This window comes from Abramis brama (genome assembly GCF_963993115.1).
Source record: "Abramis brama genome assembly, chromosome: 12".
NCBI lineage: Eukaryota > Metazoa > Chordata > Actinopteri > Cypriniformes > Leuciscidae > Abramis > Abramis brama.
Genome location: NC_139974.1, coordinates 39,872,021 through 39,889,969, shown reverse-complemented (window position 1 = coordinate 39,889,969; position 17,949 = coordinate 39,872,021). Strand labels below are relative to the sequence as shown.

The window sequence follows — 17,949 nt, the reverse complement described above, 5'->3', positions numbered from 1 at the left end:
CACCCAGGTCTTTTACTGTAGAGGATAAAGTAACAGGACACCCTTCTAAATTAAAGTTGTATTGTAAGGGCTAATAAGGCTATTTTTTGGACTAATAAGTAATACCTCCGTTTTATCTGAATTTAATAGCAGAAAATTACATGTCATCCAGTATTTTATATCTTTAACACACTCTGTTAATTTAGATAATTTATTGTTTTCATCTGGTCGTGATGAAATATATAATTGAGTGTCATCAGCATAACAGTGGAAATTAATTCCATGTTTTCTTATAATATTACCAAGTGGTAGCATATATATTGAAAATAGCAGAGGGCCTAACACAGATCCTTGCGGTACACCGTAGTTTACTGACGTTATCTTCGATTTTTCCCCATTTAAGCAGACAAAATGGTAACGGTCTGATAAGTACGATCTAAACCAGCTTAATGCCTGTCCATGAACACCAGTGTAGTTTTGTAGTCGGTCTAAGAGTATTTTGTGATCTATAGTGTCGAACGCAGCACTAAGATCGAGTAAAACTAGTATTGAGATAAAGCCTTGGTCAGAAGCTAGAAGTAAATCATTTGTGATTTTAACGAGCGCAGTTTCAGTGCTGTGATGCGGTCTGAATCCTGACTGAAATTTTTCATAGATATCATTTTCTTGTAAGAAAGAGCCCAGTTGAGCGGACACCACTTTTTCTAGAATTTTAGACATAAATGGAAGATTTGAAATTGGTCTATAATTTGCTAGGTTATTATGATCTAATTGTGGTTTCTTAATGAGAGGTTTTATAACTGCCAACTTGAATATTCTTGGAACATGACCTAAGGATAAAGACGAGTTAATAATATTGAGAAGAGGCTCTTCCACTACAGGTAACACTTGTTTCAGTAGTTTAGTTGGTATTGGTAACTTTCTGATGGAAGACAGATAAATACATCAATTCAGATCTGAAACTTTATTGTTAATGATTTTCCTGATCTTTTCAGTCTGACTTTAATCTGCAAAAAATGTTTTTTAGTTTTTTTTTGTGCTTTTAACAAAAATCAAATTTTTTTGAATCAAGATGCATTTACTTGAGAAGAAAAAATATTAATTATCATAAGTTTTCTAAAAAGAAATAAGTCACTCAAAATGAAGTGAGTTTGTGCTTAAAACACGAGTCAGAAAAATAAACTTCATAAAGGGAAAACTATGACTCAACAAACTCGCTTCATTTTGATGTTTTAATCACAAACTCGCTTCATTTTGATGTTTTTTTCAGTCATGCTGCTTCTCAAGTAAATATTTCTTAATTTAAGAATGTTTAGATATTTGTACTGGAAAACAAGACAAAAATACTAAGCAAGAAAAACATTTTTCCATTGTATATGACACGTGTCAGCTTGGATTATTATGAATGTCAGAATGGGTTGCATGCTTCACTGTTGATGAAGAATGAAAGGAATGCTTATGCTTATGAAAATGAAAATGAAAATGAGAAAAAAAAAATCTGACATGATTCCATTAATAAAATACTTGTCCTTCCAGTAATAATGCTGCAGTTGTTTGATCTGCACATCTGCACACTGTAATCAGTGCCATAAACACTGATGTGCTGGACAGCATTTGATTGACAGGTACAAGAGCGCACATTCCCTAAACTTGACATGAACTTCAGCAGACAGAGGGTTGCTTTGACAATCCCAGACCTCCGTCTGATCCGTTGGTTTTGCCCAAGAGATCCGACCGGAGACGAGCAGGAGTTTGAGTCTAATAACTGCTGATGTCATTCATTCAGACCATGACATCATCATGTGCCACAACCAGCTGTCAATCAAACCATGTGTCCTGAAGTATTAGACTGAGGTGCGAGAAAGCAGACTAAACATGTCTTTCTCTTCTCTACGATAAACTCTTTCCCCCTCCCGTCGTTTCTTTCATTCTTTGTGCAGTCCAGTTCGTTTCTCTCCACTCTACAAAAATGCTTTTCTTACTTAGTATTCTTGTCTTGATTCCAGTCCAAATATCTAAAACTTCTTAAAACAAGGTGCATTTACTGGATGCCATAAGATATTATGTCTTGTTTTCTGGGGAAATAAATCAATATTAAGTGAGTTGTTGCTCAAATGAGCAATCTGCCAATGGGGTCAGAGAAATGATCTGGTTTCTGTTTGAATTAAGATTATTTTTACGCCATTGGCAGATCATTTTGCTCGTTTTAAGCAACAACTCACTTCATTTTGATTTATTTCCCAAGAAAACAATACATAATATCTTATGGCATCTAGTAAATGCATCTTGTTTTAAGAATGTTTACAGATTTGGACTGGAAACAAGACAAGAATACTAAGAAAAGCATTTTTTGCACTTTAAACACTCAGAGCCACTTGTGCATCTTTGATCTCCACTGGATTTGTGAAGTAAGATGGTTAGAAAACATTCAGAATGTGCAGCCGCCATTGAAATTCCTCTTTCTATTGTGAGTGTTGATCTCGCCGGGCTTGATGTGCCGTCAGGAGAGATGAATGAGACGTGGAGAGGCTTTAGTGCGAGTGTGTTTTCCCCCTCTCTGTTGAACTGGGTTGTGGACGGGTTGAACTGGTCCATTGAAGACGGAAGAATGCGTCTGTGTGACACATCAGTGTTTGTTAATGATCCAGTGAAATGGATGAATAAGTCCTGGCATCAGTTCAGCTCCGTCACCGACAGAAAAGCCCCTGTGAGTAAATGTTTAGCCGGAGTCTGGCCGCAGGAGAGCCGTGGAGACGAGCGAGAGCTCCACACGTTCACGCTCTCAGTGTTGTCTGTGGCGTTTTCTGCGTTATCTATCTATCTATATATTATCTATCTATCTATCTATATATTATCTATCTATCTATCTAAATATTATCTATCTATCTATCCATCCATCCATCCATCCATCTATCCTTCTACACATTTAATCATCCTTTATCATTTAAAGATCTTCAGTGTGCAATAAAGGCTTAAAGAACAATCCCAGCGAACAGGGAACGTTCCGGAAAGGTTTTCTCAAAGTTGTGAACACACGTTCTTACAGTAACGTTAATAGAACATTTGTTTAAAAAAATCTGGTCTTTATCATGTCCTCATAACGTTTCTAATGTTCGTCTAACGTTTTTTTAAATGTAACTACTTGTTTCGGAATGTTCAGAGAACAAGTAACGTTCAAATAATGTTTGAAGAATGATGAAATGGAATCATTTGTGTGAGGAGAAATAGCGTTTTCAAAACTTAAAGAGAACGTTTTAGAACATACTTTTGTCAGTTGGGATATTATATATTTTGTGGTGTGTGCTGAAAACATTAGGAGTGTAAGCGGTTAAATCCGGCAACATGAATAAAGTGTTTGTTTTCTCGCAGCGTGTTCTATGTTTACATTCCCGCCAAGACTTTGGTGTGTAGATTACACAAACCAATTATGACGGTGTATATATGCACGGTTTGTGCATTTCCCCGAAAACTTGAGTAAACGCCGGATCACGTAGTGTTCATCATGCTGGTCTTTGAAGTCTTGACCTGCTACACTGTAAACATGATTCAGTGGGAAACTAAAGCTGGAGTTCTTCTTCATCAGTGCTTCATTTTAGACAATCAAACGGTACGTTTATTGATATTTCCATGAGTGTCATATAGCCGACGATTATAACACTATTATATAATGATTATATATTAATATGTTTTAAAATAATTGACTAAGGATGCATATGACTTATTTTTTCATCATATTTGGCCTTGTTTTTCTCTGCTGTCTGCGACCCATTTTTGGGTCACCAGATAAAAGTAGTTCTAAATTTACTATATTTGATCATTTTTTTTAACAGTTATCATTCTAATCTGAAATTCATTTATTTAGCTGCTTATATGGTTCTGAAACAGACGCTATAGTTTAGATACGGGGGTGTGGCGTCAGATTTCAGAGAAATGTTTACCCATGCTTTTTAAGTTAAGACGACTCAGTGTTATTCTGAGCTCGTTATCTTGGGGCGCCTGCAACCGCGAGGAAGAGGAGGAGGATTACTGAGTCATTGTCTCATACTCAGTGTAGTAAAGAGCGTTCGGTCTTCATCTGCCAGCTAGGTTGCCATAGTAGGGGGTGAGGGGCTTTAATTGGAACTTGACCTTTGACCTCCTGTCTCCAAGCACAGTCTCCTGCCAACTGTTGGGTTGCGGTTTGAGAGCAGCTCTTTGTGTTTATCTCACAATAGTTGGTTGGAGTCTGAATGGGGAAAGCTGATCCAGGGTCAGTATAAACGACGGCTGCTCCGCTTCTCCTCTGATGATGAAGCACCTCCATCAGGACAGTTCTACACTCAGTTCTGGACTCGGTTCTGGACTCGGTTCTGGACTCAGTTCTGGACTCGGGTCTGGACTCGGTTCTGGACTCGGTTCTGGACTCGGGTCTGGACTCGGGTCTGGACTCGGTTCTGGACTCAGTTCTGGACTCGGGTCTGGACTCGGTTCTGGACTCAGTTCTGGACTCGGGTCTGGACTCGGGTCTGGACTCAGTTCTGGACTCGGTTCTGGAAGAATCAGTTCTGGGCTCAGTTTGTTTTTATGTAAACAAGAGGTTGATGCCGTGAAATACAGGCTTGTGTTTCTGATTGGAGCAGAGTTTCACAATGTCACATTCCATGTGTTGATCTATCTATCTATCTATCTATCTATCTATCTATCTATCCATCCATCCATCCATCCATCCATCCATCCATCCATCCATCCATCCATCCATCCATCCATCCATCTGTCTGTCTACTGTATCTATCTACTGTATCTCTCTCTCTCTCTCTCTCTCTCTCTCTCTCCTTTCTCTCTCTCTCTCTCTCTCTCTCTCCCTCTCTCTCTCTCTCTCTCTCTCTCTCTCTTTCTGTCTATTTATCTTTCTATATGTATAGTTCTATCCACCCACCCATCCATCATTTATTTTTTACAGTATTTTTCAGTTATTTTTACTGAAACCTGACTTCTATAAAACACAAAACTAAAGTTTTGAAAAATGTTCACGCTGCACTTTCTATATAAAACAATCCATGTTACCATCACTTCTATATTCCACATCTTAGCTTTATATGAGTTCAGAATGAAAACTTTTCAGAATGAGTGTTTAATCTCTGAAAATACTTTGACAGCTATGGTCATAATTCACTTTTATTTTAAGGCAATGGACATTTCTGCTAAACTTCTCTTTTTGTGTTTTATGGGGAAAAAAAATCATACTATGGAAAACATGCGAATGCATAAATGATAACAATTCCGTGTGATCTATCCCTTTAATGCAACCAAATCTATTGTGAAAATATAGTGTAAAAGTTGATCTGCTGTCCACTAAATGTGTGTGTGTGTCTGTGTCTGTCTGTGTGTGTGCGTGCGTGTGTGTGTGTGTGTGTGTGCGTGTCTGTGTGTGTGCGTGGGTGCATGTCTGTGTGTGTGCGTGTGTGTGTGTTACAGGAGGCAGGGCTACTACACAAACACAGGGTCAGAACGCTTGTAAAACGATCCTCAAGCACTGAGAACATCCTCTTCGCTGGGGTCCCGCTACGCTTCACTTTCCTTTTCTCTCTCTCTCTCTCTCTCTCTCTCTCTCTCACACACACGCACACACACACGTACACGCACACATTCCTCTCCAGTCACTGCGAGGGGCCGGCGCAGAGCATGCTAGAAACCCAGAGCAAAGTCATTGAGTCGCACGGTCACACACACAGAGCAAACACAGAGAGCGCCAGGGGAGGTCTGACAGCTCCAGACCACATCTTCATGCGTTCTTCATGACTGCGTTTCACACACAGTTTCTCAAAGCTTCAGTTTTCCCCAAGAACTGTGACTATTAGAGTGTTTTGAGCAGGTGACCGGATCAATAATGACCTCCAGGCACCGGTCCAGAGACGTGAACATCTCTCCTCGCACTGACTCCACCTGACTCCGGACTGCAGGACCCGAGCGAACCCTTGAACACACTCCTCCAGCTCCGGCCATGTGGTGTGTGTGGCGGTGTGTGTGTCTGGCAGCGCTGCTGGCTCTCTCAGACTGTGCTGGAGCCGATCAGAGACGAGGAGCAGAGGAAGGACTCAGAAGCTCCACGGGGAAAAGCAACAGCAGTCGGAAACACCACCGGATCCAACACGGACAGTGCAGTTACACCTTCATCCTCCCGGAGAACGACGCGGGAGCTTGTCGAGAGTTTAAAACGGGAACGGCGTACAACGCCAACGCTCTCCAGCGAGACGCTCCTCAAGCCGAGGACGAGTTCTCCAGCCAGAAGATCCAGCAGCTGGAGCACGTCATGGAGAACTACACACAGTGGCTGCAGAAGGTGAGGGATCGGCATCTGTGCGCGCGATTAAACTCTGTTATTCATGGAGAGGAAAGAGGAGTGTGTTAATACAGTGTGTTTAAAGAGTAGAGCTTGGTGTGTGAAGACTCAGAGTTTGGATGTGCGAGTCAGAACTAAAGTTAAAGTCTAAAGCAGCGGTGAGACGATTACAGGCACAGCTCACAGATATTCTTTGCTTACATTTTTATTTTTTTTGAAGAAAAATAAATAAAATTGTATGTTTTTACATGTTAACCCTCAAAATTGAATACATTTTAGATAGCACTTTTAAATATAGAGTCCATCTATCGCTCTGTCTGTCTGGCTATCCATCCATCCATCCATCCATCTTCTATCTATCTATCTATCTATCTATCTATCTATCTATCTATCTATCTATCTATCTATCTATCTATCCATCCATCCATCCATCCATCCATCCATCCATCCATCCATCCATCCATCCATCCATCCATCCATCCATCTATCTTCTATCTATCTGTCTATCCATCTATCTATCTATCTATCTATCTATCTATCTATCTATCTATCTATCTATCTATCTATCTGTCGTTTTATCATTACATCTATCATTCCGTCTATCTATCTATTCATCTATCTGTCTATAGTTCTATCGTTCTGTCTATCATTCTATCGTTCTGTGTCTCTGTCAGAAGTGTTTACGAGTGTAAATCCGACATGGATCAGCGCTTCTTCCTGACGCTCAGCACTTCGGCCGCTCGATCGTCGTCTAGAGTTGTTTAGACAACAGTGAAGCTTCTCAGATGTTTTCTCTGCGCTGCGCTCTTGGCCGATGTTCAGATGGCAGATTGTGAGGACGGGTTTTATGGTCACTGCACTGCGGGTTTTGCAACAAGGCAGAGAACGAGCTTTTACAATAACAGACCCGTCTTATTAAAAGCATTACGCTGGGCACTTTAGCTGTCAGAAAGCTGATTTACATCAACACGGTCGCTGTGCTCGGGAGTGTCTCGCTCCACCGGCGTCTGGCGGCTTTCACAGATGTTCAGATGTTCAGATGGACTCCACACGTCGAGCTGTCAGTCACACAGATGGCAGTCGATGCGCTGTCTCTTTAATGACCGGAAGTCAGCCGGAAGTCAGCCGGACCCCCGGGAGCGTTTGAAGGAAGAGCGAGGAGGATCTTCAGTCATGGGCTAAACTTTAACTTTAACTTTAGCTGTCCTGCCAGAGAACAGAACACTGTCTAATGCTTTCTAAAAGCGTCAGCTTGTTCAACACTCCGTAACACATGATCGAGAGGGTTTTGCTTTTGTTTTTCATAACCTTGAAGCAAAGTTGATGGGAATTATATTTGATGGGAACAAAAATATTTTTACATACACTAAATGACTAATGACTATATTTGATTAAAACATAATGAGTACTTTTTGTAAACAAACACGTATTCATTACTTCAATGAGCTCATTGTTTCTGCCATTATTACATTGTTTAAATTAATACATTTTAGCTAACTCTGATTTGTATATGTACATTTCTGAAATACATAACTTAGACAGTTACCTCTGATAACAGATCACTCTAAATTGTAATGTGGACTATACAAATAAATGTGAATTGAATTGAATTGAATAATAATAATATTAACAATACAATAAGGTTCATTAGTTAACTACCTTAGTTAACATGAACTAAGAATGAACAATACTTCTTTAGCATTTATTAATCTTAGGTAATATTAATTTCAACATTTACTAATGCATTATTAAAATCAAAGGTTGTATTTGTGAACATTAGTCAATGCGCTGTGAACTAACATGAACAAACAATGAACAGCTGTATTTTTATTAACATTAACAAAGATTAATAAATACTGTAACAAATGTTTTGCTCATTGTTAGTTTATGTTAGTTAATACATTAACTAATGTTAACTAATGAACTTTATTGTAAAGTGTTACCATGATAATAACAGTAATAATCATATTTATTAAATGTCCAGAAAGCTGAGACCAAATTAATGTTATTACATTTATTAAAATAAATATGTAAATGATTAAAAAAGATAAAAATTAAAACGTTTTTATCATTAGTGGTCTCAGACATTTGGACCTCACTTGTAGATTTATTTATTTATTTTAAAATAGTGTAATTTGTTTAGATAGCTGCATGCATTTGTGTAGTAATTTTATACATTCCTGTATAATAGATAAAACGCTGATGATAATTTAAATTACTACGTTATTTAATTTTTATTTCGCTATAATTATAATTATAGTTCAATTATAATGGGTTGACTAGACCGGCCAGTCAACAAATTATTAATGATAATTGCTTCTAAAGCAGAAACACCTACAGAAACAAGCAAACGTTTCTTGGCATTGCAAACTAATCTAACATTGTCTTCGTCAGTTTCATTAAACAAACAAACTATAACTAAAACACACTCATATTTATCAATATTGGGAACATGCGAGTGTCTGAGATTAGAATCCATCTGGTTATTTTCATAAAACAAACCGCACTTTTAAAATATGATGGATTAAATGAAGGGTGTATATATATATATATATATATATATATATATATATATATATATATATACATACATACATACAGTGTAACCTGTTTTATGCTCTGCTCGTTGTTGAATTGACGTGATGACTCAATGTTATGTAATGATAGATTGGGTGGCCCAGTCCTTTTTAAAACAATAATCTAGCATGATGTTTTCAAGCAGGAGTTATGGCTGCAACATGAACAGAATCATAATTGATCTAAAGCGTTCCTTCCAAACGATCAAATCCCACGTGCTTTTCTCAGCATTTCCATTCTCTTCTTCATTTTGCTGCGCCGTCCAACTTAATTATGCTGATGGATGTAAAACAGCTACAGATTAGTATTTCCAGACACTTATGAATACGAAATCTCTTTTGGCTGCATTTCAGCTGAAATAATATTATGCTGCAATGGTTAAAAAACAAAAGCATGAAAGCAAGAAAAATAAAAAGCCTTTTTACCAGGACATGCATGCTATCAAAAGACGTACTTGAACATTTTAGTGTGTCAAGAGTTCATAAGAAAGCCGTTTGGCAGTTCATACAGTCTGAATTCTACACCAGTGAGTAACTGGCTTATCATAAAATATAGTGAAAGGAGTATAAGCACATCTGCTAACATTAGTAATGCCACTTTTCCTCCTCACTGATGTACTTTAAGCTGGAAAAAACATAGCGTCGATTAGACGATGTTAATAGATCATGGCGGAGAGAAGTTGTCTTGTTCGGTAGCTCTACTTAAGTCACATTGAAATATAACAGGACGGGTAGAAGAAGAAAAGCAACACTTTACAATAAGGTTCATTAGTTAACATTATTAAACTACATTAGTTAACATGAACTAAGAATGAACAATATTTCAACAGCATTTATCAATCTTAGTTAATGTTAATTTCAACATTTATTCAAATCAAAGGTTGTATTTGTTAACATTTAGCTGTCAACTAACAAAGAACAGCTGTATTTTTATGAACTAACATTAACAAACTTTAATAAATACTGTAACAACAAATGTATTGCTCATGGTTAGTTCATGTTAGTTAAGGAAAGATTGTTCGTGCATCTGTCAATTTTGAGATTATGGGCTTTTTGGCTTCTCATAAAGTGTTTAGTGGACATAAAACATCCGAAATACACTTTTAACTGTATCTTTTAGAGCACTTTATCTATTTGCATCTGTAGATTTCAATCACAGTATAAATCTTTAAAGGCCGTTTTCTCTAATATCTAATATCTCTTACACACACCAAACTTTACAGTTTTATTCTTATCTATATTCTGAAGGTTTTCACAAAGGGGTTTGTTCATATATAATTTTCCTGATTTTATACAACATTTTATTCCTAAAAAAATGGTGAAAATTCGACTTCTAGAAATGTATGCAAATTAGACGACACCTCATTTGCATATTTAATCATAACATTTCAGGAAACTTTTAATACAATTTTATTTTGCTATTATAAATGCAATCAATCAACTGGTGAAGTATGGTGATATTTAGTAGATTTTTTTTTTACTCTATTCACCTGGGGTGTCTCGCCTTAATACATTAACTAATGTTAACAAATGAAACCTGATTGTAAAGTGTCACCGAAAAGCTTGCTCTAGTAGATTGAGGTGCAGTTCTCATTCAGGATAATTGTGCTCGAGGAACATGAGGATGCATTTAACATATTTCATCAGACAGAAGATGAAGTGTCTTCGCTGCTCTATCTGTCTTCATCCAGCGAGCCGTGACTGAGGAGCGCTTCTCGATCGCGCTCGAGCCTCGGCTGATGAAAGACTGCAGATAGTGAGTGTTGCTGAGGTGTGGAGGGTCTGTGTGGGGTCGATCATTCGTTTACTGAGGAATTCATCTGGGACGGGGGAAGAGCGTATCCCGATAACATTCCTGTCCAGTCAAAGGTGGCTTCTGTTTGTCCAGGGATTATCCCAGAAGCAGGCATGGATACTGTTGTGGATTGACTGTGATCTTTAATCATTTGTTACAGGAAACTAGCCTCTTGTGGACGTTGCTAGCTAATCTCAAATACTTAAACTATCAGGGGTATCATGAAGGGATGCTTTTAAATTTGAGAGAAGGGTATTATCCAGTTCCTTGGATATCTAATCATTTCTCAACCTCATGTCATTCCAATCCCGTAGGACTTTCCTTCTTCTGTGAAACACAATCTTCTGGCCGTTCTTCTTCATATAATCAAAGTCAACTTTGCTTTGAAAGAAATTAATACTTTTATTCAGCAAGGATGCATTAAGTTGATCTGGAAAGACATTTATAAAGACCAAATCAGTGTCAGTGTTTCTGAACTCCTGAAACTCCTGAGTTTCTTCCGGGAACGAACATGTCACAGTATTCCTCATTTAAATAATTAATGCGCAGAATAAAGGGGCGGGGCCTGGTTGAGTTAGTTAGTAGTGTGTTAAACTGGCGGTTATGGTAAGGGGCGGGACATTTCCCAAACACACTCGAAGCGCTCGACCAATCACAACACACTGCTCCAGCCGACCAATCAGAGCACAGTGTGCTTTTCAGAAGGAGGGGCTTCATAGAGACAGGAAGTAAACAGAGCGTTACTGACAGACTGGGAAGAGAGGAGCCGCAACAATGGAGAATATGAGGAAAATAATCAACATTCAAGCAGGAAAAACTGTTCTGGACTTTGAAAAGGGCATAAATGGCCTATTTAAAGGAATTCAGTCTGTCAGTAGGGCTCGAGGTCCATTTTGGAAAAAGCTCAAGCTTCTGCCATGTCACATGTGCGAGTGGTCAGGGGACTGGAAGTGATGGATCTTCACACTGCGTGTTCAAAGAGAACTTTTTCCGAGCTCATGTTTCTGAGGATAGTGCGTCTTGCCAAGCAGCACTTTAGATTTAGAAGCACACATTCGAACCCAGGCCCTGTGAAATTCACCATTGTTCTGCTCGACCCTCGACTAGAGTAAAGCGGAGAGGTTAATCCCGACGCTCGAGAGGGTTTCCGTCACTGATGGTATTCATGAAGACTGAACCCTCACTCGGCCACACAGCGTGTCTATGAAGCCCAAGCAGGGCTGAGCTATTTTAAGGGTGACTTCCTTTGTATCAGAGTTTGTTTTGCTGATGGAAGCAGCCAAAAGCAACAAGCTGGATGAACATTCATTTAACTGACCAAAAAGCTCTTCCTTCCTGTTTCATAGCTTTTACACGCAACTGTGCCACATTTATCTGAGCAGCACAGAGAGACGTCACTGCTTCAATTTTAAAGAGGTCATATTAGGCGCATTTTTAAAGTCTTGATGTTGTTTTCAGACTCTGCTAGGACAGAATTTCCTGCTTGAATGTTGATTATTTTCCTCATATTCTCCATTGTTGCAGCTCCTCTCTTCCCAGTCTGTCAGTAACGCTCTGTTTACTTCCTGTCTCTATGAAGCCCCTCCTTCTGAAAAGCACACTGTGCTCTGATTGGTCGGCTGGAGCGGTGTGTTGTGATTGGTCGAGCGCTTCGAGTGTGTTTGGGAAATGTCCCGCCCCTTACCATAACCGCCAGTTTAACACACTACTAACTAACTCAACCAGGCCCCGCCCCTTTATTCTGCGTATGAATTATTATAATGAGGAATATTGTGACGTGTTCGTTCCCGGAAGAAACTCAAGACTACAATGGAGGCGTTTCAGGAGTTCAGAAACACTTACACTGATATAGAGAATAATCTTGGATCTTTGCAGAGCTTCTTCATGCTCAAACATTAAAATTACACACTAAAGTCCTCTTTAATACCTGTGAGAGGTGAAACCACAAGTGAACACCTTAAAAAATATATTTAAAAAAAATATATATATTTTTTGCAGCAAAAAATAATTTAGTCTGTCTTGATGATCCATGCTATTTTTAAAGCAATTTTCCCCAAGCTGTATTTCACCTGGGTCATTAAGCTCACTCTGCCATGTCTGTTTGATAAAAAACAGGGAAACTTCCTGAAATCTACACCCTGAAACTCAAACCAATACGCCACTTAACGTCTTCCTAATTTTGTAAACTCTCTCCCGCCTCACTGTAGGCAGCCTAATGTATTTAAGCGCTCAGATTTCAGTCTGTGACTTTAATAAATCGTCCTCTGGTGCAGCTCGCTTCAGGATTAATGTGAATTTAATTGTCATTTTATTTACGTTAGGTGTTTTGGGCTTTTGGGGGGGAAATTCCTCAGGCTAAAAGTGAATGTGTGCTGAATAAAAATGAGAATATTTTGTTGTATCTTTTGGCATTTGTGTTGCCCTGGAGTATTTTCTTTTGAAAACGCTGTTACTGTTGGCATTAAAAAATATCACTTTAATTCTTTTATTAAAATATAACTTTTGTTCAATTTGTTTTGAACCAGAAATAGACATGGACATCTTTCAAACCTGAGCTTTTTCTTTTCTCCTTACTCTGAGATTTTCTTCTTTTTAACTTTGTATGATTAACCTTGGGTCTTTGACATTAAACGTAATAAGATTTTGAAATGCAAGTGTGTGATTTCAGAAATCACGAGATGTTTTTCCATATTCCAGTTAGGTTTGGCTCCTCATTCATTTTAGAAATGCAATTCAACAGTTTGAATAATTGAAAATGTTCTAAATGTAGCATAATCCTAAACGCATATCATATCTTAAATACACATTGATACAAAGTACATCGGTATATTTCCTTTCCTATTTTATCCACTCATTCGTTATAATCAGAACCTTCTGACACTAATAAACTCAAGAGAGAAGTCTTCTCCGGTCCCTGTTAGCCAATATTTCAGCTTTAATAGTGTTTAAATACATCAGCTTTTCCATGAAATCAAATCAAAGCATCAGATTTGTGGATGAAAGAGTGCTATGGATGACTCTTGTGCCGAACTGCAAAACTGTGGAATAAAGAGAGGGAGATAAGTAATGAGCGTTAATGTTGCCCTCCCTGTGGGAAAGCACAGAGGACAGACTCGAGAAAGAACGGGAAATCAAAAATGTGTGTGTGTGTGTGAAGCAGAGTATTTGGATGAGTTATATTTTCTCTTATCATTCTCACATGAAGGTTTTTGTAACACTTGTGCTGTATTCGAGCCACAGGTCTTGCCTCTCCCTGCCAGAACTCGAGGAGTAGTTTGTTTTATCAGGGTTTTTTTTCACTGATATTTTTTAATGATCTCCAATCTTGACGCCAATCTTGCATTATGTTCTCCATTAAAACAATATATTGGTCTGCAAGCTTAGCCGAGGTCTTCAACTGGTCTTAAACTGTCAGATAGTTTATAGTTGTTTTCAAACCTCAAAGCGACACTTCATCTATCAGTTCTGTTCTGTTCAGATGGTGCCTTAAATTTAGTTTAATCAAATTTTCTGTTCAAGTAATTTGAAAAAAAATCTTGCATACAGTAGTTGAATTTTGTATAACTTAAGTTGAAATTCGTTACATTATTAAAAACATAATAAAAACATAAGCACACATGACATTTTTTTTTTTTTTTTTTTACATTTTAAACCTGTATGGCTTTCTTCTGTGAAACACAAAAGGAGAACTGAACTAGTAGGGGTTTCTTTTTCATGCCCATGGGAAAATAGACTTTGAAACAGTATTTGTGGTCCATACGACTTGTTTGGATTATTCTGAAAGCATACCAAATTATTGTGTTAGAAACACACTGCGATTTAAGTGAGCTGTTAACATGACTGAATCATTTATTCAGAGCTGAACTCATAAATTGTTCAAAAATGTCCATAAATGAATCATTCAGATTGGTTTTGTGAACTGAATCAACTGATTCATTGAAAAGAACAGACTCAAAAAGGATCAGTTCAGGAATTAGACATCTCTACGTCTATAATGAACGTGTAAATGAGTTATATATCAACTTAAATTTCAGTCTGTTCCCGACACACTGTAAAAATGTTTTTTTTTTTTTTTTTTTTTTTTTGCTTAATATGTTGTCTTGCTTTTCATTTAAAATATCTAAAAAGTCTTAAATCAAGATACATTTACTGGAGAAGCAAAATTACTTAAGATATTAAGCATAGTTTTCTGGGGGGAAAAGCACCAGAAATGAAGAGAATTTGTGTTTAAAACAAGAACACATATATGTCAGTGGAGTCAGATATATAAAATTAAATTCAAAGGAAAAACTAGATTATTTTTTTCTGACTCCACTGACAGATATTTGTTTTTGTTTTAAGCACAATGATATTTTCAGAAAACAATACTTAATATCTCAAATCGTTTTGCTTCTCCAGTAAATGTATCTTGATTTTAGATCGTTTACATTTTTGTACCGGAAAACAAGACAGAAATACTGAGGAAGAAAATCTTTTTTTTTTGCAGTGCACCACTTTTATGATACTTCAATGGTGCATTAGCCTATAAAACATGTTGATAAATATAAAATTTTCCCCTTCTTTCCACCGTGATTTTGTTTTTGCCATAATTTTCGATGGGGAAAAAACAATGGTGTAGCAATGGTCTGATAACTCATTTATTAGTGTTATCTATAAAAGTACATGCAATTGTGCATGCAGAAAAATGTATAAAAAAAAGAGAAAGCAGGCCTTTTTGAAGGTTCAGTTCCCATTCAGTGTGTTTGCATGGAAAAAAATCCACCAGCAGAATTCTTTAAATTTCTCTTTTTGTGTTTCACAGGAGTTTGAAACGACATAGAGGTGATTAACTGATAACAGAATTTTGGGATTGAACTAATCCTTTAAAAAATTCTTTGCAGAGTAGCAGCATTTTGCAGACGTTTTCTATGTTATCATCAAGTCCTGATTTTCAATAACTGTTTTTAATGGAGGCACAAGAAACAAACGGTTGTCTCATACCTAAGCAGCATGTGTTTGGATATTATGTCTGCGTTGTGGTTTAGTGGTTTTCAGCCACAAACGACGTGACACCCTCAGCCCCTCTGGGTCTCGTCTGAACCATGGCCAGCATCATGTCTGGGCCCCGTCTGGGCCTCGTGTCTGGGCCTCGCATCTGCGCCTCATGTCTGGGGCTTCGTCTGGGTCTCACGTCTGGGGCTTCGTCTGGGCCTCACGTCTGGGCCTCGTCTGAGCCTCGTGTCTGGGCCTCGCGTCTGGGCCTCGCGTCTGGGCCTCGCGTCTGGGCTTCGTCTGGGCCTCGCGTCTGGGCCTCGTGTGGGCCTTGTGTTTGGGCCCCGTGTCTGGGCCTTGTGTTTGGGCCCCGTGTCTGGACCTTGTCTAGGCCTCGTGTCTGGGCCTCGCGTCTGGGCTTCGTCTGGGCCTCGCGTCTGGGCCTCGTGTGGGCCTTGTGTTTGGGCCCCGTGTCTGGGCCTTGTGTTTGGGCCCCGTGTCTGGGCCTTGTGTTTGGGCCCCGTGTCTGGGCCTTGTGTTTGGGCCCCGTGTCTGGGCCTTGTCTAGGCCTCGTGTCTGGGCCTCGTGTCTAGGCCTCGTCTGGGCCTCGTGTCTGGGCCTCGCGTCTGGGCCTCGCGTCTGGGCCTCGTGTCTGGGCCTCGTGTGGGCCTTGTGTTTGGGCCCCGTGTCTGGGCCTTGTGTTTGGGCCCCGTGTCTGGGCCTTGTCTAGGCCTCGTGTCTGGGCCTCGTGTCTAGGCCTCGTCTGGGCCTTGTGTCAGGCCCTCGTGTCGGCCTCTCATCTGGGCCTCTCGTCTGGGCCTCTCGTCTGGGCCTCATGTCTGGGCCTCGTCCAGCTTCTCACATTCCACCTCGTACCAACCGTGTGTCTGTCAGGACGGCCTGTGTATAATTGCTGAAGACGGCGATATAAAGCCGCTCACCTCCTCCCTCACTCTCATCAATCTGAAAGCAACCTGAACCAGTGGTTAATAGTAGCGGGTCAAAGATCGTTCCACATTATGCCATCAGAGAGGGAAAACAGCTATGGCCTCAAGAAGTAGTAACTCTGTGTAATTTACGTTCAATTACCCTTGTGATGGAGGCACTTTAAAACACTAAGTGCATAGGTAAGGTCTTGACTCAGAAGTTCACAGTGCATTTTAATCACCTCTTGGGATGAAATAGATATTAGCTGGTTTCCATTCAGAGGCTGTATTCCTCGAAATCTGCGAAGGTGGAACCGAGTTGTCAAATAGGACGGTCTAGCATTTTCAAACCATGTTTTTGAGACTGTCTTTGATTCACTGCAGTTTTAAGGACAAAATACTCAGCAATGGTATTGACTTATGAATTTACACATGGTTTGTCTTAAAGCATATTAAAAACACCACATACTGTAGACATATAAACAACATTAAAAGCTGGATTTTCATCACAGGGGGACTTTAAATTTAAAAGTGTAATCTGGCATTTTTAACAAGTATCACCATGCACAATGGTCTCAAGGTTTCCTTCCCCATTTCCTTCCCTGTTAATGGTAAATGAATATTGTGATACATATCGGTAATGAATGATATGGAAATAAATACCGTGATAATATGTTTTGCCATATCGCCCAGCCCTAGTGTAAAGCCTGTTGGGTATTTAAAAAAGATGGACAACCTTTTCAACAGGAAATGTCAAGAGAAAACTCTGCTATTCAGGCCATTTCATGAGGTCAATAATTCAACAAAACTTAAAGTCAGTCGAGATAAAAGAATATTAAAAGCGTAGATGTCAACCATCAGACATTGGCAGGAAGCCATCTTGTTCTGCACTCCTCTTAAAATGCATGAGGAAAATGCATTACTGAGTGAAGAGTGTGTGTGCGTGTGTATGAATGGATCTCTGGCTTGTGTCTATAAGACTGATTTTCTGTGTATCAGCGTTTTGACACAGGCATGTCATTTACAGATCTGTTCCTGTGCTCATCTCATCAAGCAACATACACACAGACACACTAATAGCTGTTTAAGAGCATGAGGCTTGCGTGGATAGATCTGGTTTTAATCGTTTTCTCTTATACAACTTATTTATAGTCTTGTCTACCAATGCAGAAGTCTTTCTCTTACTCCCTCACACTTTCCTCCCGTCACTCTATTTTCGTATCCTTTCTTCTCCCCTCTTCCCTCCCTCTGCTCGGCCACAAAACAACTTGCACAGACACAAAAGAGGCCTCTGAATTATACAGCGTTGAATAGTGTGACAACACAATCCCATGAGCGAGGCAGCAAGTCCCCGTCTGTGCCGGGCCGTCCGTAAGAGCCTGT

At 39.2% G+C, this 17,949-nt stretch overlaps 1 protein-coding gene across 1 annotated transcript in view; it reads left to right on the top strand.

Moving 5' to 3' along the window:
- Window positions 1-5,479: 5,479 nt before the first annotated feature.
- angpt1 (angiopoietin 1) overlaps window positions 5,480-17,949 on the top strand; it is a 69,346-nt gene continuing 56,876 nt past the window's right edge. Inside the window, exon 1 of the mRNA XM_084130583.1 lies at window positions 5,480-6,298. Coding sequence (XP_083986709.1) covers window positions 5,960-6,298 — 339 coding nt within the window. The 5' untranslated portion in view covers window positions 5,480-5,959. The remainder of the gene's footprint in view (window positions 6,299-17,949) is intronic.